General features: G+C 42.3%; 1 protein-coding gene across 2 annotated transcripts in view; it reads right to left on the bottom strand.

The window, feature by feature from the left end:
• Positions 1-24,442, bottom strand: part of UBE2G1 (ubiquitin conjugating enzyme E2 G1) — a 41,335-nt gene that overhangs the window by 2,100 nt on the left and 14,793 nt on the right. The window contains exons 2-5 of one of the 2 annotated variants that reach the window (XM_084650632.1): positions 15,902-16,004; positions 7,606-7,703; positions 6,207-6,385; positions 1,755-1,879 (exon numbers count right to left, since the gene is read on the bottom strand). In XM_084650632.1, coding sequence (XP_084506758.1) covers positions 1,793-1,879; positions 6,207-6,385; positions 7,606-7,703; positions 15,902-16,004 — 467 coding nt within the window. In that variant the 3' untranslated portion in view covers positions 1,755-1,792. Of the gene's footprint in view, positions 1-1,754; positions 1,880-6,206; positions 6,386-7,605; positions 7,704-15,901; positions 16,005-24,442 lie in introns of those variants that run through there. The other variant, XM_084650631.1, reaches the window with a different exon arrangement.

Here is a 24,442-nt window from a genome sequence, read left to right as displayed (position 1 = left end):
AAAGCTTCCTTGAAAGGTCAGTTAGTTAAGACAATTCCTTCCCATAGTGAGGGCATTCAGCAGCTCTATTTTTCCATGCAACTTTGTTCAGGGTACTGAATGCAAGGAATACAGGTGTATTGTGGTGGATAAGATGTGGCTTACAGACTGGAAGGAATATTTGTGCCAAATCAGCCATTTAAACACAAGACTTCTAAGTGACATCTCACTCTGGAAATCAACTGACCTAGCTGAATGCAGAAGTTACTCCTGAGCATGCTGCAATTCAAGTTAAAAGGCTTAAAACCCTTTTCAGGTGAAGATACAATTCAACAGCAGTGAAGAACACTAAACAGGAAAGTTTTAGTCACCTTACTGACCTAGAGACTAGTTACAAAGTACTAAGAGTATAGTACTTTGACAATTAGTCATGGTTATATAAGTTGTAACACAATTTGTCCTTTTATAGCATTAGGTCTTGCAGCCTGCCACAGTTTACATTTTAAATGGAAGCTTCCAGTTCAGCATCCCCCTTGTATCAGAAGTAGGTTGCTTAAGGGCAATGGTTTAACTACCTCTCCATCCTGAGGTTTCTGATCTCAGGGCGTAAGAGTTACAGAAGGAAAAGGTCTTAAAAAACAACTCATTTGGTACTCAGAAGTCTAGCCTCTGTTCTGCAGAGAAGTTACTGTAGGAGTAAAAATCATTGTGAGACATCTCTAAAAGCATTAGAATTCTTTGTTTCAAGTTACACTGAAGAACTCAAGTCAAAAATCAAAAGTTGTTGGGGGTGTGTGTGGAAAGAGACTTTTTTCAGTCTTCAGCCTGTGGTTGTTGGCAATAAATATTTGACAAGTGGTATTAATCCCAGAGTTAAAGCTTGGAGAGAAATTCAAGGGTGTTATAAAGTTCAGCTCCCAAGCAGAATTACTGCCGACTACCACGAGGAGTTGTCAAGTGGATTTATTTTCCCTGAGGAGCTACTAAAATTAAGCATCTTGTATTACTACTATGGGGCAATGCAAGACACTTTCTTGGTGCCATATGTTGAGATTGACTAGGGGGAAAAATTTTTGTATATGTATCTCCATCAATCCTAGAAGTATTATAAGATCTTTAACTCAAGAGAAAGCTTAAAAAAGGCTGACATGTCTTCCCAACCACTGACTGATCCTAAGACCCTAAAAATAGATGGAGCCTGCAAGTGGCCTTGCTATCAGCATCTGTGCACAGATTGACACCACATGTACATCAACATTTGCAGTTTTGGGCTGGCAACGGACATCTGAATTTTAAAGCTTGTTGGGAAGCCTGCTTGGGCAGGAAGCTATAGTGGATGTCCACTTTTGATGCTAAATATATTACAAGTGTATTTGTTGCCACTAATGAGATTAGTGAACTGGTATAAAATACTGCTAAACCAAATCTAATCTCAGGCTTTGGGCAGTGTATTGAAGACATGCTAATAAAATAATGCAAGTTTACTAAATTCTTTGTCTGGGTTGGTAGACAGTAATGCATGAAGGAAAAAAAAAGTTACATTCAGTGTCTCCATAGCCTTGTAGTCTTTGGCAGTGCTGGTCTACAGACATGAGGCTGTGGAGATATTGCCACTGCAACGGAGAGTAATTGGGAGAAAAAGAGCCAAGTTTTTTGGAAAGATGAGGGGGAAGGTATTTATGCCTGAATCCAGACTGTGTTGTACTGTTAGTTTGTCCTTCAAGCCTCCTACTAATGGAGGTGAAGGGTCTTTCTTTGAAGAAATTACTACTTACCCTGAAAAAAAGTGAAGCTACTAGCTGCTGAATAAGTGTCACTCAAAAGCAGTCTCTTGGCTTTTTCTTACACAGCGGGCAACTTTCCTTTTGAATTCTCCGTTTCTGTCTTCTCTCCATTCTTTCTGTAAAGAAGTAGGACAACTTTGAGTTTAGCGCTGCGATAAGCTTATTCTAGCAAGAAGTTTCATATTTAAGTTTTCAGTACCTAGGTGTTCTGAGTCCAAGAGATTTTCTTAAAAGGTGTTTAAAGCTAGCGAACCTGTTCCTGGAAGTAGTCGTGGCATTCAAGGCTTGGAGAATGCAAGATCACCCTAGGCTCCTGGAAAGCTTGTCCCTAAAACTATGGACACCTAGGCCATTCTACAGTCTGAGCTTTCATCAGTAGAAGTTTTTAGCCCTTGTGGTTGCAAACCCTTCTCTCCACCTAGTTTCTTCCAAACAGGAGCCAGATTCCAAGAGACTAGAGTGAGTTGTTTGGTCTGTTCCAAAGCATCTGCAAAGCAACAGCAGATTCATAGAGAAGGCCAGAAAGACCATTATGATCATCTCACCTGATCTCCTGCTTAACATAGGCTATAGGATTTCCCTGAATTCATTCTTGTTTCAACTAGAGCATAGCTATATCTTTTAGAAAAATAGAATCTTAATTTAATTGCTCATGATGGAGAATCCACTACAACCCTTACAGTTACCCTCACTGTTGGAAATTTGCTTTTTTATTATGAAATTGTGAGTTGGTCTTGCTTCAACTTCCTGCCATTAGCTCATTAAACATTTGTTAGATTGATACAGGGCTTCTCAAATTTCTGTTTTCCATGTAAGTACTTACAGAATGATCAAGTCGGCCCTTAATCTCTCTTCAAGCTGAAGAGACTAAGCTGCTTTAAGACAAGTTTTCCCAATTCTTCACTCCCTCTCATAGCTCTTCTCTGAACCCTCTCCAATTTATCAAAAATTCCCCGAGTTATTAACTTCAGTCTTCCAGTTCTGGTGTCAACACCACACTTGCTATTCAGAATCTCATGGGCAGTTGTGAAATAAGTCAGTTGTCCAATGGTGCTTAGCAAAAAACTACAGGCCGAAGCTGATACTATCGATATCCACATGGAAGTTATGCCCATTATCCTGCCACTTAAAGGGATACTCAAGGGGTATAGTAAGGAAAGGAAAAAGCCTATTTCCTTATGGCATTTAGAGGATGCAGGAAGTTAAGAGATACTTAATAGCCAGACATGGACAAGAGTGCGCACATACAAAATTCCATTAGAAATCTGAGCATCCTAAGGTGGCAAGGTGACCAGGACAACTCTATTCCTCACCTATGCAGCCCTTTCCAAGACAAGAGGTAAAGAGGAAGTTAGGTAAGCAAGAAGTTTGAGCCTGGTATTTGTACAGCATGATGCCACTGCAAACATATGTACAAATGCATCGTTACTGGCTTGATCTTGTGCCTATTTGGAAAGTGCTTTTTATGAAGAAAAGCCACACACGTTTTAAAAAAACAGAAAAAAAGAGTTAGATACAGGGGAGCAAGGCACCATGGGTTGCTAGTTTCATAGAAGGTGAAGAGAGCAGAAACTTGACTTATAATTGGACACTAATTAGTGAGTGATCAATATTGAATGGCCCACTCCCTCATAAGTTTGAGTCTGTGGAGAGGGGTTAGTTTAGATTTCCAAGCCTTGCTTATACTGCATGTGTACAGTGTTGATAACTGCTCTGTACAGACACCATGTAGGCCATGCATGCAGGAGACCTCTCCATTCTTTCCAGTAGCAAGTGTTTGGGGTATTTCTGTGTAAGATATTTATGAAGTCTCACTACTGTTACTGCACTCCAGCTGGTCAAGCCATCAGCTAGTGGCTCTTTGAAGGGGCTTCATGTTTCCCTCCCTTTTGGGGTAAGAAAGAGAAACAAAAACGTAAGAGCTGTTAAATATGACATAGAGGAATTGAAATTAAGACCCAGAATGAAGAGATGACAAGCAATAGACTGTACAGCAAATGCACACTCCCAAGGAGGCAGGCATTTGCTGTATGGCCTCCTGTGCGTTCAACTGCAGAATTAGACACAGAATTCCATCTTTCTAAGGAGTTGTGCTCCAAAATCTTAGCTAAAAAAAGTGTTTTCTAATCCTTATGGGTGCAGAGACCTCAAACATTAGAGCATCAACTGAAGCAGGAATGCCTTCCAAAGTCAGAGGACCTGAAACAAGAGCTCTGAAAGGCATCAACTGCCTCAAACATAGCAGGCAGGTCCCTTTGGACTCCTCCTCACCTCCCCCAGATGTGTGGCAAATTAAGCAACAAATGCAACATGGATTTCAGACACTGCTTTTTCATTCCCACCATGCCAGCCATCAGCCATCTCTTGTCTGTAGCCATCTGTTCTCTAGATTCCCCAATAGGAAGATACACTAATCTAGTGATCAGGAAATCAGGGAGCCAGATGTTGAGTCTTGCCTGTAGCCAGTAAGCTGGGCAAACCAAAAGCAGAAGTTAAACAGAAGACACCAGTGTAGCAGAGACCTAAGGAGATGAGCTGTTTAAAGCGATCTATAAGCTCCCTTCTCTGGGGCACACTGGCCAAGGGGTAAAAGCAAAGAAAGTGAGACAAGATCCAGTGAGAAATACTGGGCTTCCTGGACAGCACAATAAAATCCCACTATCTTGATGGGAGGGGAGGGGAGAAGTTTCACATCAATGAGTATTTTGACTATGCACTAAAGTTTTGCATGTTTGTGTGTGGATGGGAATTCAGGGTATTGCATAGCAGTAGCATTTGGTCCTATTACACTAGGCCATGCAAAATGCCTATATTTAAGGACTAGACTCCAGGAGGGTATTTTCTAGAGACACAGCATGTTTACAAACCCAGCTCAAAGAGTTAAGAGACCTGACAAACCCACACTACTTGTGTGGAAATTAATATGAAGCATACCACAGGATGAAACTTGAAGCCTTTCAACTTCTTGCCAGCAATTTTCTCCCTACCTTTGGAATAACTTTCACAAGTTTGGACATTTAGTCTAGCATGTGCTTTTATAGATATGCAAAAGGAGTGTCCCTTTCACAAAATACCTACTGGGAAAGCAGTAGCACACTTTTCAAAGAAGCGAGTTACTGGAAGTTTTGGTGAAAGATCACCAGATGTAGTGTGTAAAGATAAGTATGTAGAAACCAGAAAAAGTCAGCTACAGATGAGTGTTAAAATGTACCACACACTATTGGGCATTTAAAGCCCAGTTTGCTCCTCCATAGGATTCAAGTTTGCTGTATGAAAGATCTGTGTCTCCTCGATACTCAAGTCTCCAATGGATACTCAAGTCTCCAGCATGCACAGCATGAGTGGTTGGATGTGTACAGAAAAATAACCAAGAACTGCTTTCTTTGATAACTATTTTGTATTGGGAAAAGACTGTTTCCACCACTGATATGAGAACAAGTCTACTAATCAAGACTGACCCTCATACTGTACCAAGTCTGGGAAAGCTGAGCTCCCACTTCAGCAGAGTGACACTGGACACACATCCCTACAGCCTCCTGCATTATTAAAGACCTTCTCATCTTAATTTAGATATCTTCTGCACCCTCCTGGGTAGTCCTTTCTCCCCCTCCACCTCTCCCAACTTTAAGTGGCAATTCCTCCACTATTTAAAGTCTGTAAAAGAAGGCATTAACTCCCATGTATATGCTGTTTAACTCTATACTCATAGGCTGACGTTTTAGGGGCAAGAGGAAGAACAGATACATTTTTATCACTAACTTTTCCTGCTGAGATCCCTGCATCAGTTTCTATGGTTAGTCTCATCCAAGACACTAAAGATTCCCTAAACAAACCTTTTCTGCACTACATGCTAAGTAGCATATGAACCATCAGAAAGGGTTTCCAGCATAGACAAAGACACAGGAGTTGTGAGCTACAAGAGTTGTATTTTACATCTTCAGATCACTGGTTGACACTGGTTGGCAAGTTGTATCTAGTCATAGCCATAGCCACTTACATCAAGTTTCATGTCTATGGAGACAGCTGAAATTTTGCTATTACATTTGAGCAACCAAACCTCAAAATTTAATGCAGAAAGTCTCTACCCTGCCTGTTTCTGTTTCCTGTATAAGTTGCTATCTGACAAGTCGGCTTCAGCGTCTGCCTTGTTCAGCCTATGAAGCAGGAGGATTTTGTCTGTAGTTAGCAACAAATACTTGTTTACCAAGAAAAAGTAATCCACAAAGCAAGTCTGGGGTGAATTTCAGACGCTAGCCTTTAAGGCTAGCTCTTAAGCTTCATTACACGTACATTTTTATTGGGCAAGAGTACAGTCTTTGCTTACCAGTCATCTAATACCATGCTTACCAAGTCATAAAATAGGTCCTTCAGGTTTTTGCCTTTACAATAAATAAGCTATCTGCTACACATAGCACCACTGTATTTACGAACCAGGAGTCTTACCGCTGCATCAACATTAGCAGGAGAGTCACCATTGGGATCTGCCAGCATAGAAATGACACTAATCATTATAGTTTCCACTGTGTGGATGGGAAGCCAGCGTTCCTCAGGTTTTTCATAGCCATATTTGTCTTCTCCAGGCTCATGAAGAATGGAAATGCAGACATCACCGTTCTTGTCAACTACAAAGTCAAGCAGTCACATTAGGTATATTTTAGTGTTGATTAAATTGCTGGCTTCAAGGTATTATATGGGGATGCTATTCTCCATCCAAACAAGCGTTCTATCCAAGTACCTTCAAAACAGTTAGCTGTGGGAAGTTTCAGGGAAGACACTTTCTTTCAAGACACTGTCAAGTTTATATCACTGTTCAAGGACTTTACAAAGAAACTGCAAAAACTGAAATTTGCAAGACAGCAGGCTTGCCCTAGTCTACTTTAATTTAAAGCAAATATCTGCCTTAATATGGGTACGTTGAGTACTTTGACAGTTTAAGTGTTCAGTTTAATTGTAGCCCTTTCATATTTCTACAAAATCAGATCTTCACCTTTTTCATACCAAAAAGGTTACAGTAGAACTGTAGACTATTCACATCACTGATCTGATCCATCCATGAAACACATGGAAAACTAATGGTCCTGTGGACCATTTTGATACCTCCATTTTCAGTTTAGTGGCTATTTCCCCCCCACACACACTTGTGAATGCATAAATCTGAGTTCAGAGAGTCTTCGATGTACAGCCAGCAAGCCCCCCTGGCAGGGCAGGTGATCAGTACCTTAAGGAATAGGTATAAAGCTGTGTCTTCCCTGTGGATGTCAGTCAATGTATGTGAAAGTTGGGATTTGACTTGATGTCACTATTAGGCCTCCGTCTCTTCCCCCTCCTCCCCTATTACGGAAGCACTTTGTGCTGGTTTGCTGCTAAGCTTTACTACAGATTTATGGAACTCAGTAAAGTTCTTCAGCCCAATATAGGTGTGACTATAGAAACTTCCCTTCCGTCTTCTGAAGACAAAGTCACTTCTTTTCACCTTCCAGCTTGTATCTGCCAAGCCAGTGATGTAAAGTTAACCCAAGGACCCAGTTTTTTTTCTTTTCCCAGACCAAAGACTTACATTAAGGAGAAGGCCCCACCTGTTTCTCTGGGTCAGACACAGCCCATCAATACATGCTGCCTAAACCCTGGGAGGGCTGATGCAGATGCTTGGAGAGCAGACCTCTAAACCCCTGAAGTGTCAAGTATGGAGAGGAGAAATAGTATATAACAAGATCTGGCAGTTAGCTAAACAGTGGGGTTGTTACAGGTTTCTTATATCAGGATGTCTCAACTCTGGCTTTTTTTAGCCACACCTTCAATTTCATTTACAATTACAGAAAACTAAAACTGTAGCAATTCTTACCATTTGGATGCCAGATTTCTGTGATGAACTTCATTTTCGGCGGCCTGAGAGGATAGTCTTTTGGAAAAGTGAGATGAGCCTTGAAGACGCCACCTTCACTGGGGAATTAAAGACTTATCAGTAAGTAGTTCTTTGCAAGGCCAACACTAGAAAATTGAGTCAGATGACACTAACCTATATTAGGCTTAAACATTTTGTAACACTGGCACTCATGGTAATAGCATTAGCTTACACAATGGATGGATAAGAACTTTTTACAAGCTACTTGCCATCCCCTCCAAATACTCAGACTACAATGTTTAGGAGATTTTATTTTTCCAGAGGACAAAGTGTCATTTTAACTCAAAATTCCACAGAGCTCTCAGCTAGCTAAGTGAACAACTGAACATTTAGACTCACTGCTTAGAAGTCACCTGCCAGGCTCCCACTGCCTTCTCATGACTGGGGATCCCATCAACACCCCCAGTTCAACTCCCAGAAGAAAAGCAAGCACACAACCCAGATACCTGTTCATGTTCCACATGTGGGTCACCTCATCAGTTGACAGGCTTGCTCTATAGCTAGGTTTACTGGTGCAGTACTAGATTTAGGAGTACCTATTAAGTCAAGGAATCTCAGGAATGCTTGCCAAATCAATAGTCTAAACAGTGTTCTCAGGACCCTTAGTACCATCATTCTTGACCAATACTTCCAATATCAGATTTCTGCACTGATATCAAGGGGCTCATTACCAGCCCAGCCAAGTTGTTTTCTAGCATTAACAGAGATAATTATATTTTGACCAATCTAACTGGGTTGGAGTTAAACAGGAGAGAGGTCCCATTTAGCATAGATTAGGTACAAATGCACCTAGACTCAAAACTTAACTGATCTGGAGGTTTAAGTATGGCAGTTTGAAGCCAAGGAAGATACAGTCTTGGTAAGTGTGAATCCCTATATAGATAGAAAAGCAAGAAACAAGCAAACATGTCATGTTAAAAAGTTCATTTCCCCTCTTACCACACACTGCCCTTATTCCTACTACTTCATGGAGTAGATGTAGAGTTTCAGTAGAGAAGGCCTGGCATTGGAAGTTGGGAGAGAGGTTGTGGAGACTCTAGTGCTATGAGTAGAATACTATGGCAACTGCAGAGGAGTTTGCCATCGCCGTCAGCTACAGCTTAAAGAGGCTTGGACTTCTAACAAAGACGACGACACACTACAATTGAGACATTGATTGGATGTTGGACACTCATGATAGGCAAGTTACTGCCTCAATATAAGAAAGACAGACTGAAGTAGCAGAGTGGTGTTCAGGAAGAGATGGCTAAATACTTGATAGCACGCTAATATAAAACTAGTGCAGAGGCATCAAGAAATCCCAAATCCTGAGAGGAAAAGAAAATTGAATTAGGGGCTTGGGTACTGTAAATTGTAGAGCCTTTTAAAGCTCAATACCCTCAGTAAATTTTTTGCAACATTGATGGTTTAAAAGAAAAAAAAAAAAAGAGTTATATATCTAGAACGGAAGTCCCTAAAGGAGAATGCAGTATTTTGAGTCATACACTAAGCCAACAATAAGCCTTTAATCCTTTCAATTAGAAAGGCTATTGCCATATACAAGCTGATGTACCTTTATAAACTACACCTTTGCAGTTTATACTTATTGCCCTGTTAAATGTTGTGACTCATAATAGGAGTTTCCCATTTCATACTGGGCATAGTGAACAGCCCTGACAAGACAGGACTCTGGCTGCTGAATCCAGATGCTTACAGGAGCAAGCTAGAAAGATAATGACTTTGCTCATACAGAACATAAGTTGCAGTCTAATGATTATAGCAGAAGAATGAGTCAAGCACCCAGGGTTCACTTAGTTTGATCCAGACAGACTCACTTAGACCTTAAACAAGCTGTTCAGTTCCCATCTGAAGTCAGCCGAGTTGAGTCAGAATAGGACATTTCTGGAGATCAGGAAATTGAATCGAGTGCAGCAGTGAAATTAAGCCAGTGGCGTCCAACCTGGGTGTTAAGTTGCAAAGAGACAGAATCTTATTGTAAGCTCATCATTCTGAGCCCTGAAATTTAGAGAGTTGCTTGAATCAGTCAAGTAGGGGCAATGCCTCCCTCACTGAAGCAGCTACTATCCTCTCCCTGCTGCAGATGCTCAGCAGTCCCTTGCAGCAGGCAAATCAGTACTATAGGCAAGGGATTAGTCCTGGCGGCTCCACTGCTAGGCTGGGATGGGGGCAGGAAGCATCTCAGAGAAAGCAGGACACCACTTCGTTTGAATCTGCTTGAGCATAAGGCAGCATTTCTCAAACTGTGGATCCTGACTCAAAAGGGGGTCACAAAGCCTGTGTGTGTGTGTGTGGGAATTACAGTATTGCCACCATTACTTTTGTGCTGCCTTTAGAGCTGGGCAATCAGAGATCAGCAGCTGCTGGCTAGGTGCCCAGCTTTAAAGGCAGTGCCACTGCCAGAAGTAAGGGTGGCCTGATATTGGAGGTGTCAACTGCCTGAAATATTTCCAAAGGGGACCCCAGCAAAAAAGTTTGAGAACCCCTGGCCTAGGGAATATCCAGCAGAAGGTGGTTACCCTTCTCCCACTGGAGAAGGAGGAAAGAAAACAAAAGGTGAGACCCTAACAAGTTACAGCTCCCAGATTTCTGCCCTAATGGTAGTTATAAGCAAATCAACAGCTACAGAGTGCCACCCTGAACTATGATTTACATATGGCTGTTTGCTACTGTGAAGATTAGGTCATGGCATCTTGTGCACTCTCACATCTGTGTAATTTGATTTGCAAGCAGCAAGATTGCTAACAGATGTCCTACTGGCATGCTCCCACTGGAGACAAAGCACGATGCTTGGTCCTTCTTTCTCACCTCCCCCCCGCCCCCCCAACAGTCACTCAAAATGTTTACAACCTTTAATAGTTGTCCCCCATTCAGGTCTGTCCCTGGCTCTGTTTGCCAAGAGAAATACTTATGCCACACGAGTTGAGATGGTGCTCAAGGGTGGCAGAGGCAGTTACACTGACCACCCCTTGCTGCGTTTGAGTTTCAGCTCATCTTATATGCCCCCAAAAAGTCCAGCACCCCCACTTCTGATGTGACCTGTCAATCAAAGCTGAGCTTCTGATAACCATTGTCTCAGTGTGGTTTGTTCCATTCCCCTCCCCCCCCGGATGAAAAGTTTGATACTTGGTCTTGCCAGCAGACCTTCAGAAGAGAGCAAAGACAGCATTTCTCTCACCTGTATAAAGGGATGCTACACTGAATATCAGTTTTGACAACAGTGATGATCTGCTGATAGAGTATCCTATGATGAATGATTCAAGAAATACCAAACACAAAATAAAGGCAAGCCAGGCTTTTTGAATCAGGGAACTATCACTTGAGATGGTACTACCACAATGTGAAGCGTTTGACATGCTTTTTATACCATTGAGGAGGATGTTTGCGCAGTGGTTGATGGGACTGGTTAGAAAAGGATTTCATTTTTTGCCCCCGGTTGATGGTGAATTCAAATTGTTTAGGTTTCAGAGTAGCAGCCATTGTAGTCTGTATTCGCAAAAAGAAAAAAGGAGTACTTGTGGCACCTTAGAGACTAACCAATTTGAGCACAAGCTTTGTTTAGCTGCCTCTGAAAACCTGTCCAGAATAAGCTGTAGATCACTTACACTATGACTAAGTAGAGCACAATGATCCACAAAAAGGACTTAAACATACTAGTTCCTCAATGACTTTTGTTGTAAGCTTTTTGAGACTGAAGAGTTTTCTATCAGTTTTGCCTTATGTACAGGGCCCTACCCAATTCATCGTCCATTTTGGTCAATCTCAAAAATTGTAAATTTCATCATTTCAGCTATTTAAATGTGGAATTTCCCAGTGTTGCAATTGTAGGGGTCCTGACCCACAAAGGAGATGGGGGTTCACAAGGGCACTGTAAGGGGGGTTACAATACTGCTACTCTTATTTCTGTGCTGCTGCTAGCAGCGGTGCTGCCTTTACAGTCTGGCCGCTAGAGAGCGGTGGCTGCTGGTTGGGAGCGCAGCTCTGAAGACAGACCAACTGCCAGCAGCAGCACAGAAATAAGGATGGCATGATATGGCATTACCGCCCTTACTTCTGCCTGCAGAGCTGGGCCCTCAGCAGCTGCTACTCTCTGGCTGCCCAGCTCTGAAAACAGCAACACAGAAGTAAGGTGGCCTTGTCTGGTATTGCCACCCTTACTTCTGCACTGCTGCTGGTGGGGTGCTGCCTTCAGAGCTGGGTGCCCAGCCAACAGCCACCACTCTTTGGCTGCCCAGCTCTGAAGGAAGTGTAGAAGTAAGGGTGGCAATACCATGACCCCTATAAAATAACCTTGTAATCTTCCTGCAACTTCCTTTTGGATCAGGACCCCCAGTTTGAGAAACACTGGTCTCCCGCCCCCAAGTAGGGTAAAAGCACACAAAAAGACCACAGGGGGAGGCCAACTTTCATTAACTAGGACACATTATTCCATGGCTGTGAATTTGGTAGGGCCCTACTTACGTAAATGCCCCTTTGCAGGTTGTCCGTTGCATAATTCAGAATGGCTATGAAGGAGACTCAAGAGGACTGATGCCAGCATGCAGCTGGTTTCACCCCATTAGATATGGGGGGCAAATGGTTTGAGAGGCCACTATCAGATTTTGATTTTATGGGTATAGAAGGAGAAGCAGTACTTCTGAAAATCAGGGCAGTTGCACTCCGAGTTTCTTTTTAAACTGATCCTCACTTTGCAGCCAGCTCTCACATAATAATGGCCACACTGGGTCAGACCAATGGCCCATTTAGCCCACTATTACATCTTCTGAAAGTGACTAGTGCCAGATGCTTCAGAGGGAATGAACAGAACAGGGCAATTTATTGAGCAATCCATCTCCTGTCATCCAGTCTCAGATTCTGGAGGTCAGAGGTTTAAGGGATGTCCAAAACATGGGGTGTGCATCCCTGACCATCTTGGCTAATAATCACTGTGTGTACTTACCACAACATGCAGTCAACCTATAGAACTCTTTGCCAGCGGATGTTGTGAAGGTCTAAGAATTAGATAAATACATGGAGGACAGGTCCATCAATGGCTATTGACCAAGATGGTCAGGCATGCAACCCCACCACTACGGTTGTGGCTCAGTGGATGGATCTCTCAATAACTGCCTTGTTCTGTTCATTTTCCTGAGGCATAGGACAGTAGCTACTGTCAGAAGATGGGATACTGACCCATTATGACCATTTTTATGTCAGAGCTTGGTGCAAAAAAATAAATAAATAAATAAATGAAAAATGTGACTGTCCTGACTTTGAGGTACTACCTCTTTTACACCCCAAGTAGCTGCCAGTAGGCAGCAGTAGCAGTCATGCCCCATGACACTGGTTCAACTGGCAGGCTAAACCAGGTACAGGGTTGCCATGCGGGGAAATGCCTATCTCAAACATACTAAGTCTTCTTTAGCAGACTTTGGAAAGACACTAAATACAGTATGAAATACATAAGGCTTGACAAGGCACAAAGGACATCAGTGGCTATCTGCTGCAGCTAACCAAGTTACCAGTTGTCTCAACCTTTTGTGCCACTGGTCTTTGATATTCTATGAATGATATACTTACTACGATTAGAGCCAAGTAATTTTTGTAGCACTCAAAAGGTTTCAGTCAGCTATTGACATTGCTTAATTTATCTGGTCAAAATTTCACTTGGTTAAATGAAGTACCATCAATTAAAAGTGCATGCTCCAATAACCCTTTGAAGCAAGAGTAATGGCAAGACAGTGGTTTAATTCTTCAATACAGCTTCTACTTCCATAAACAAAGATTTAGGACTTGCCATAAGGGCATCTTAGTAGTCTTCAGGGTAAAGGCTTGACTATCTTGACAACTGTTACCCATCCATTTATATCAGTACATTCAGACTGCTTCTAAGTGTTACTTTATAAGCATGTTCTAGGTTGAGCGATTCCAGGCACTGGAAAGAGGAATAAGTATTTTAAATTTGGGTCCCAAGATTCATGGGCAGGGAGCACCTTGCATTACACAAGTCAACTGTCCTCTAGCCCCACCCCCGAATCCTTAAGTGAGTTATTTGGAGCCCTGTTGGGCATTGGAGGGAGGGAACATATAGCTTGAGAGATCTGCTGTAGACGAAGGGCTACGTGCACATGGGTGACTGGGCAACAAAATTGCAGATGAAATTCAATCTTGATAAATGCAAAGGAATGCACACTAGAAAACAATTCCAACTAGAATTATAAAATGAGGGTCTAAATTAGCTGTTACCACTCAAGGAAGATTTTTGAGTCATTGCAGATAGTTCTCTGAAAGCATCCACTCAACGTGCAGCAGCAGCCAAAAAAGGATAATGTTGGGAACCATTAAGAAAGGGATAGGTAAGACGACAGAACATATCATATTGCTTCTATATAAATCCATAGTATGCCCACATCTTTAATACTGCATGCAGATGTGATCACCCCATCTCAAAAAAAAGATATTGGAACTGGAAAAGGTTCAGAAAAAGGGCAACAAAAATGATTAAGGTATGGAACAGCTTCCATATGAGAAGCAGTTAATAAGACTGGGAGTTTTCAGCTTGGAAAAAGATGACTGGGGAAATATGATAAAGTCTATAAAATCATGATGGATGTGGAGAAAGTAAATAAGGACATGTTATTTACTCCTTCTCATAACACAAGATCTAGGCATCACCAAATGACATTATAGACAGCAGGTTTTTGTGTTTTTTTTTTTTTTAAAAGTATTTCTTCACACAATGCACAGTCAACCTGTGGAACTCTTTGCCAGAGGATGTTGTGAAGGACAAGACTAACAGGGTTCAAAAAAGAACTAGATAAATTCATGAAGGATAGGTCCATCAACAGCTATTAGCCAGCTTGGGCATAGATGGTAATCATAAGTTTGTTTGCCAGAAGCTGGGAATGGGTGACAGGGGATGGATCACTTGACTACCTGTTCTGTTCGTTCCCTCTGGGGCACCTGGCACTGGCCACTGACGGAAGACAGGATACTGGGCTTGATGGACCTTTGGTTTGACCCAGTATGACCATTCTTATGAGCAAGTAGAGGATTCCAGAAGTTCCTCTATTCCCTCCCCAAAGAGGGGTCAAATAAATGCACAACGAAGGATCATTTTTCATGTTCCACAGAGAAAATAACCTGTTTAGAACTTGCAAATAGTTTTGCTATGAGAGGTATTTGCAATGTAAGATGCAGCACACATTCAGTAATGCAGCTATGTCTGCTGTAAAAAGAGCACCAAGTCATTAAAGCCTTACTCTTAAATTAGGGTTAATGTGAACACTACTGTTAGGATATAGATATTCAGGTCTGTCTGCAAAGGCCTATACTTTAGCTCAATGATAAACGTATGTACCTAAATTCTCAGTTAGATGTACTAAACAAGAATCAAAATCACTCTGCCTGCTTATAGGCCTTCTCTCCCTAGGATAGTCTGAGGCCTTGTTCTTAGGCTAAGATCTTTGGCTAAGCAGCAGAGGTAGCCATAAGCTAGGAAGCGAATGATCATGTCTTCACCAGTCACACTGAAATAAGGCAGTTTTGGACTGTTAAAAAAAGTGATCCAATCTATCACCTTCAGAGAAAGAAGAGCCTAGAAGATTTAAATAAAATTTAGTTTGATAGCATCCTGTCTGGCAGGAACTCACTTATCAATAGCTGGGGTGTGAAATCCTCATTTCTTTGTTGTTCCATCACGGTCATCCCCATTTCCCTATTGTTTGTCTGTATAATCTGTCTGGTTCTGGGATTGTTTCTGTCTGCTGTATAATTAGTTTTGTTGGGTTTAAACCAATTAAAGTGGTGGGATATAATTAGTTAGATAATCATGTTACAATGTTAGGATTGGTTAGTTTAACAAATCATTTTACTGAAATTTAAGTATAGCTAAGCAGAATTCAAGTTACTTCCTGATAGACTGCAGACTATAGTGTAACAGGGGTGGGGGAAATTGGAATCATATTTTGCTAAGGAGGGGAGAATGGGAACAGGGACACATGCAAGGCTCTGTGGCATCAGAGCTGGGAAGGGGAACACTGAGGAAGGAAATTGGAATTGTTGCTTGTTGGAAGTTCATCCCAACAAACACTGAATTGTTTGCACCTTTGGGTATTGCTGCTCTCTGTTCATGCGAGAAGGACCAGGGAAGAGAGAGGGTGAAGGAATAGGCTCTCTAACTACACATTGCGATTAAAATCTCAGCAAGAAGTTTTAACAAGCCAGGGTATGCTGTTTTACTAGGATTGCTAGTACTTACTACAATGTATCTGGAGGACCAATAATGAGGACTTCCCATCGGTAAAGATCATTGTCGTCTATTAAACCTGCTGAAAAACCTTCCACTGGATTTTTGTTGAGCTCTGTTTAAAAAAAAAGAAAAGAAAAACTTGTGAACCTTTGTGCACTTTAATATAATCTGCATACTTAACTAGCATACAGAGGTTGGGAGGAGGACTGGTTATAAAAATAAATAGTCACTGGTCAGGGTCTGGTGTCCCTTAACTCATCATCCTCATCACCACCTGCAAAAAAATTTTACAACTCACTTTATATGTCGTATGTCCCTAGGCTCAGTCCAGTATCTAGTAGGGACTAAATTCCTATCATGATCCCTAATCTGCCTGCTTCAGAAGAGAAGCCAAAGATCCAGGAGGGAAATCCTGAGAAGGTAAGTGCCAGAACAAGTTTGAGGCTCAACAGGCAATGCCAGAGGACTTGTAATTTAGTAGTCAGTCTTGCAGACCTCAAAATTGACACAATAGCAAGGGTACTTACTATGTAGTGTGGTATCCTGAGTGTTGGAGGGTATATTTTAGTCTTATGAGTCAGAGCACAGGAGCAAGATGGGGAGACTATTCTTGCTGTATTTGAAAAGTCAGTATTTCTAACCAGTATTTTTTCTTTTGAAGGAACTGAAAAGTCTTTCAGGATCCAGAAGAGTAGCAGAAACAAGTCAGTGTCCCTACAACTTAGTCACAAGGTAGTGGTTCACAAGGACCAAAGGTAGTCTAGTGGGATTAGGGTTGGGAAAAAGACTAGAAGAAACTAGTGCCAGGGGTTCTATTTTATGTCCCCCTCATCGACTGGGAGGCTATTTGTATCTTGCTTGTTGTGCTTCCAGGCTGGCCATATACATTATGGCAGCAGTTCTCAAACTGTGGGTCAGAACCCGAAAGTGGGTCATGGCCCCATTTAAATGGGGTTGCCAGGGCTGGCTTACACTTGCTGGGGCTCAGGGCTGAATCCCAAGCCCCACCGCCCAGGGTGGAAGCTGAAGCCTGAGGGATTCAGCTGTCAGTTTACAGGCCCCCTGGCTGGGGCTGAAGCCCTTGGGCTTTGACCCCTTCCCTACCCACAGCAGTGGGGCTTGGGCTTTGGCTCCCCACCCAGGGCAGTGGGAGTCTGACAGACTCATGACCCCAGGCAGGAGAACTGAACCTATAGTAATTTATGTTGTCAGAAGGAGGTTGGGGGTGCAGGAGGATGCTCAAAGCCCCCTTGTTTCCAGAGAAATGGTTAAGTGAAGTACATTCAGATAACCCTGGCAAGTGACCTGTACCCACATTCTGCAGAGAAGGTGAAAACCTCAATGTCACTGCCCATCTGACCTAGGGGAAAAATTCCTTCCCCAACCCGAAATCGTGATCAATTTGACCCAAACATGAGAGCACAAACCAACAAACTAAGTGTATGACACAGATAGGGCTCTAGGTGGGGTGGGCCAGAGCTCTATCTCCAGCCATGGCCATTCCTGATGCTTCAGGGCAAGGAGATAAGCTTCCCAGAACTTATTTTGGAGGGGGAAGAAAGAAGCCCTTCCTGATCGAAACCCCAGAGCCTGAACTTTAGGAATGTAAGAAACTAGAAGTGAGCCCCAAGGCTGTTGAGCCCTGCCCTCTACCATCACAAGCAACCCTGTAATTCAATTGAATCTTATTTGTCCAGTGACCTTAAAAAGCTAAGCAAGTTGTCTGCCCCCACAACTTACTGGGAGTCTGTTCCAGAACCTCACCCCTCTTTTGTAGTTAGAAACCTTCTGTTAAATTCCAGCCTTAATATATTCATGGCCAGTTTATACTCATTTGTTCTTGTGGTCATACTGTCCTTTAGCTTAAGCAGCTCTTCACCCTCCCTGGTACTTACCCCTCTTAATATATTTATTAAGAACAATCACATCCCCTCTCAGCATTCTTTCTGCCAACCTAAACAAGCCAAACTCTTCCAGTCTTCCTCGATAGGTCCTCCATTCACCTAATCATCCTACTAGCTTTCTGTACCAGTTCATTTGTTTTTCCCTTGAACATGGATGACCAGAATTTTACACAGTATTTCAAATGAGGTCTTCCCAATGTCTTGTACAACAGCATTCATACTTTTCTCTACTGGAAATGCCTTTCCTAATGCAATCCTAAAACTGCACTTGCCTTTTCAGCCACACTGGTTGCTCATGGTTATTTGATATTGACCTACATATCCAGGTGTGTCTATTGTGGACTGGAGAGAAATGGGGTGAAGTTTTGATGTCATCCAGATCTTCCTGTATAATATTCCCATCCTCCTCTGTACTGACAATGCCTCCCAACTGGGTATCAGCAAGTTTCATTAGCACACCTACTTTTTGTGCCAAGGTCATAAGTATTTTCACTAAAGATCAGTACTTGAGGAACTCCACTACTACTGACCATCAGTCTAACATGCCAGATTTCAGTATTCTGGGAGGTGGAAGAAAAAAAAATATATATATATAAAAAAGAGCTTGGTTTCCATTTCTAGACACTCATTTCCATCAGCTGCACTGCCTTCATGCTCCATATTATTGAAAACTGACACATTTAGGTTTTGGACCACATCTAGTTTATCTTTAATCTCCTTCTCATCCACACAGCATAGCAACTTAACCTCCTCCATCCTTGTTCATACAACTAAAAAAAAAGCCACCACCATTTTAATTTCCTCGATAAACACTAATCCATCTTGACTTTTAGCAAACCTTACTTTATTCCCACATTTTCTAGCTTCTGCAATGTAGTTTTCTTTGCAGATCAATTATTTTCTGTTCCCTATGGGCTCTCTGCTTACTCCTAAACTTCTGAGGTGGTCATTCATTCAGTGGGGTCTGGAGCCTTTCCCTACAAATTTCCCCTCTTGCTTGGGATGAAAATTTCAGATCGAGTTTCTTCAAACCAGATATACAAAAACTAAGCCTCCTTCACATTTAAGTCACTGAGCTCTTCAGCCCAATTGACTTCTTTAATTCATTCCCTTGATTTCCCCAAGTCTGCTCTTTTGAAGTAAAAAAAAGAACCACCAGTTGATGACATGGTTTTGATTAGCCTTCTATTTCATTCTTACCAAATTGGCTCTTGATCCAAGGTTATTTCTGACAGCCAGCTCTAAGATATTCTCACTCTGAAACCTGTCACTACTTACTAAAACCAGGTCTAAAATGGCACCACCTCGTTACTTCAGTGACAGCTTGGTAAAGAAAAGATGGTCATCTATCACACCCACAGGTAAAGGGGCCCTACCAGTGCTGGTAGCATTTATTCTCCATCCCTATCCAGGAAATTAGGGTCTCCCATTATGGCATAATTCCCCAAAGTATTCCTTTAATATTAAAGAAATCACTATCCATATATGAAGTTTTGCCCCTTGAAATGAAAGCATAAATATGTATTGCTCAGGTGAAAGCATAAGACCTTGCCTAAAGGTTGTTTCAAAGTTGTCCTTGCAACACACAGAGCAGAATGATCACCACCACCACGGCTTGAATCTCACTCATTCCTGCAAGCTGAACTGGTGGCCACTCAGAAAGCAGTCTTACTCGATAGGTAAAACAATCTGATGCTATTTGAAAGGCAGTTCTATCAGAAGAAAGGACAATAATGGAATCCCATACAGAATGGCTAGACAGAGGAAATACATTTGCAGTTTCAGAAATCAAGGTACTGTTGGAAAACAGACTGAGAAATCTTGTATGAGAGGATGAGAGGCTGATATTGTGGCCAAGTGGACTCAAACCAGTTTATAGCTCAAGGTGTCAGGAATGGACGTCTCCAGCGGATGAAGGCAATGTTTACTAGTCCACTCAGGCACAAAAGGAAACATTTCTCTATCTTAACCTGATGGATACTTACCTGCTCTGAATCAGAAAGTCCTGAAACTATACCAAGCAGCTTCTACCCATGTAGGTCAACCAACCAGCATTCAAGTTGTTAGATTCAGCCCAACGTTCCCTGTAATTTTCAGACACATGTGCAGAATTAATTGTGTGGGACACAACCTCCATATTGGTGCACATAAAATTCATATGGTGGGGGTGGGGCTGAGGGTTGAGATGCAGGGGTGTCAGCTGCCTCAGGGCTGGTGGTGGTGGTGGGGGGGGGGGGTGAGAGAATTCTCCCCCTCTCCCCGCAAGCTCTCTCCCCTGGCCATGGCAGGTCTGGGATTGGGCAGAGGGAGGGGCATCTCCCCCCGCTGCAGCTTGAGCGGTGCTTAATAGGCTGCTGTGCAGCCATGCAGCTTAGAGGGAACTTGGATACAGACTGCAAATTTGGATGAAGGATTAGATGATAGTTTTGTGAAACCAGGTCCAGAAGAGGTGGTAACAATAGGTGGTTAACTACAAGATGGAAGAGTTCCAAAATAAAAATAAGTAAAAACTGGTGTTGCCAACCTGATGCTAGGAGTATCAAATGGTTCCCTCATCTCATCCTGCCAAAGGACTCTGGGAATTAGTGGAGATGGTGGGAAGGCCTATATGAAGTGGCTGTCCCAGTGAATCAGAAGAGCATCTTAGCTGGAGCTTGACTCATTCATCCAAGCAGAAGAGGTCATATTTTGCCTTCTAGATGGTCAAAGATATCCATGAGTGGGAACCCCAATAGGATATGGCTCTCAAGTCCATTTGTGCATTAGAGAAGCTATTTCTTCTGATATGAACCAGATTGTTGTGTCCCCCAATATATAGAGCTAAAAGGTTGATGTAGTTCTGAAGACACTGTTCCTACAGAAGAATTGCTTCCTGACAGGTGTTGATCATGCCCCTCCTTAGCATCATAGAAATGTAGGGCTGGAAGGGACCTCAGAGGTCATCTACTCCAGCCCCCAATGCTAAGGCAACACCAGGTATGCCTGGACCATCCCTGACAGGTGTTTGTCTAACTTGTTCTTAAAACCCAATGTTAGGGATTCCACAGCCTCCCTTGGAAGCCTATTCCAGAGCTTAACTAGCCTTATAGTTAGAAAGTTGTAAGTCTCCTTTACTGCAAATTAAGCCCACTACTTCTTGTCCTACTTTCAGTGGACATGCCAAATAACTGTTCACAGACCTCTTTACAGCCACCCTTAATATATTAACCTGGGTTCTCCCCTCCCACCAGTTCTGTCTTGAGACAGAACATGACACTTTTTTTAGCCTTCCCTCATACATTAGGTTTTCTAAACCTTTTGTTGTGTGTTGCTGTCCTCTGGACTTTACACTTTAGGAAAAATGTGGACAAATTTGAAGACAATTCTGGGCACCACAGTACCTCAAACTGAGGTCTCATCAGTGCTGAGCAGAGCAGGACGATTACCTCCTGTGTCTTACATACAGCACTCCTGTTAACATGTGAAAAAAGACTAGTATTCTTTGTCAAGTGCACCACATTGACTCTTATTCAAGTTGTGATCCACTATAACCCCCAGATCCTTTTCATAAGTTATTCCCCATTTTGTAGTAGTGCAGTTGATTTTTCCTTTCTGAAGTGAAGTACTTTGTGCTTGTTTTTGTTCAATTTTATCTTGTTGAATTAAGACCAGGTCTCCAATTTGTCAGGAGCCTGCTGAATTCTAATCCTGTCCTCTAAAGTGCTTGCAGCCCCTCCCAGTTTAGGGTCATCTGCCAATTTTAAAAGCATACTCCTCACCTGTTGATATACACTGCTGCAGTATTGCCCGTCAGGATCTGAATAGTTGCTCCCTTCACAATGGGTAGAAGCTATCTGCAGGTCTTATTTCAAAAGATATTTGTAAGACTGAGTCCACAGGGGACCCCATAGCCTGAGTCAGAGAGAGGTGCACATTTGCTCCCCAATTTTTCCTTCAGGAGTCAAACTCCTACAACCCCCTATAATTTCATACTGTATCTGCTTGGTTGAAAGACAACAGTGGTCTGAAGTGAACTCAGACATTTGATGTCAAGAAAGCCATGTGCCTGAGTTATTTGAGGCAGACTTAAGTTATTGGATGAGCCTGGAGATCTGATGATTTGTCAAAAAAAAAAAAAAAAAAAAAAAAACCACCTTGTCAAAAGAAAAGCTTTTGCCACTGTTGAGTAAGTGATTGCTCCTATGAGCTCCACTAACTGGGTGGGAATGTACACCTAAGTAGGTATCACTTCTAGTTTGGCATCAACTCTGCCCCCGTCATTTGCTGACAGTTGACAACCTGTGGTACCATCAATCCTGGTACCCTCTATTGCATCTGGCTTGGTACTGAACAGAGGAGAATTTCCTTTCTGCTACTTTTGACATTACTGCACGAGTCTGCAGTATCACTCTACCCTGGCACAAATCACCTCATTTCCACCCACCTTTACAACATCTAGGCTTTGAGGATCTCTTCTGAGCCCTGTCTCCTTTGCTAGATGTTTCACTCCTATCTGTAGGCTCTAAATCCAGTTGAGTTACACCCCTCTTTGCTGGAACTGACTTCTCATGGAGTCCTGCTACTCCATAGGACTTAGCACCACCCATAGGCAAGTTTTATTGTTTATCTTAACCTGCATCTTCTAGAAGCTGCTACTTTATCACCCAACACACACACGGAGGAGCTGAGGAAAAGTGACATCCCATTCTATCTAATCATAAGCATGAGGTGGACAGAGCTCAACTCCTGTGGATGCCTCCTCCTTCACCCAACGTGCCTCAATATAGGATGCAATCCTGGCCACCTTGGGCATCTCATTCTCACTTTGTAGTTCCATATAGCTTGGGACATCTTGCTCCTATGCATAAATCCCTTATGTCACCGGAACCTCAAAACAATTCAGCTACCTCAACCTAAAGTCGCTCAAGTTGAGGATCAGGACATGGAGGGTAAAACGAACGAAAAACACTGAGGCATAGCTCTTTTGATGCTTAAAGTCTCTAATCCCCACAGCCTGGGGTTACCTCTAATATCTGGAGCATTTGCTGACTGTTTAAGGAGTGCACAACAGACTTGTGGAACAGTTTGAGTCAAATGGTCCCTTCATAAGCTTTTTTAAATTCACCTCAAACTGAGTGTACTTGGAAGGAGAACACCAAGACTGTTCCATCTCATTGTCATGGGTGGCAAGAAACTGAGTGGCATCTGGATGGCTCCACCCTTTATGCCCTTGAGAGGCATGAGGGTGTGTAAGGTACAGCTACTGCCTTCACAGATACTGCTGGTTAGATACATTCTGAACTCATGCACATCATGTGCGTATGCACCGGGGGTGGGAATCTATGTGGATACTTAAAAAGGCAGTTCCTTAAAGCTTACTGCATGAACTGAAATGCCTGCATCTCTTAAAAATAATGGAGACACAAAGTTGGATTTACGTCCTTCGTTTTGTGTTGTATGAACAAGGCCTTAACCTTTCCTTGGAAGAAAGAGGCGGCTATCAAATTTAAATATTTTTTGCTAACCAGGAGTTGCTTCCTAGATATCTGATGCAAGGCTTAGTATTTTCCAAGGTAGGAAAAAAAAAAAAAAATCATGTAAGTCCAATGTAAAAAGCCAAGAAGGATTTTAAATAAGGATATTCACACCTTTGACTTCTACAGAAGAGGTCAACCCCAATTTCTCTTCCTTTCAAGGTCATCTTTAGGATTCCATTATGTGTAGTGGAGTATCTTAAATGAAGTTGTGATTACAGCTTTTCTGTAAATATTAGTCCATTGTATCTCTGGAGGCTTGCGGGATTGCATGTCCAGTGCCAAACCTACAACAATTCTAGAGATGTTGCAAAAGGGTCTTCTTGAGCATCAAGTTACAGTTCTAGATGTTTGGACCTCCAGCCCATAAAAGCCACATGCAGCTTCAGTTTCTTTATTGCCTTCCACTAGCACAAAGAAGCCGCAGGATTCAAACGTAGAAGGGATGGACAAGATGTGGTTTGGCACCAGTATTACAGAGGACTAACTTCCTTTACAGAGGAGTCAGTAACACTGCCACCACCACAACTCAAGCATGGGCTGATTAAATTCAGAACTGTTCCCCAAATAATCAAACCAGGATACTAAGCCAAGAAATTATGCTGCATTAATAGGTAACAACATCATGACATATTTTTAATGTGCTTGTGAAAAGCTGTCTCAAAAAGGGCTTTAGACCTAGTAGTCCCAGCATGTTCATGGGCAGTACGATAATGTGAAAGGTGTGGTCATAACCAAATTCATTGGGACCAACATACCAAAATGGCTTTTCCTCCATTACTTATCCCAAAGATACTGTTAGTACTCCTCAGGGAATTCTGTACAGAGTGTTTTAGAGTTCTGCATATTTTATTTGTCATATCATCACACCAGTTTCCAATTATTTCGGTAAATTTCAAAATACCTGTCAGCAAGTATGTCTAACAATACAGACAACAAAAAGATTCCCCCAGGAGTAGAGAGTTAAAAGAAACACTTAAGACAACCCAGTTCCTCTTTCCTCTGTTATGCTTTTGTTGGTCCCTTCAGTCTGGGTGTGTCACATGTGCCAGCTGGCCATGTCTTGGGGAAAAAAAAAACAAACTATCCCTCCAGTCTCAGGCACCCTCACTCCCCAGAGCCCAGCCATGCTC

The sequence above is a fragment of the Lepidochelys olivacea genome (genome assembly GCF_965140295.1).
Source record: "Lepidochelys olivacea isolate rLepOli2 genome assembly, chromosome: 17".
NCBI lineage: Eukaryota > Metazoa > Chordata > Testudines > Cheloniidae > Lepidochelys > Lepidochelys olivacea.
This window is presented reverse-complemented; position numbering and strand designations above follow the sequence as displayed.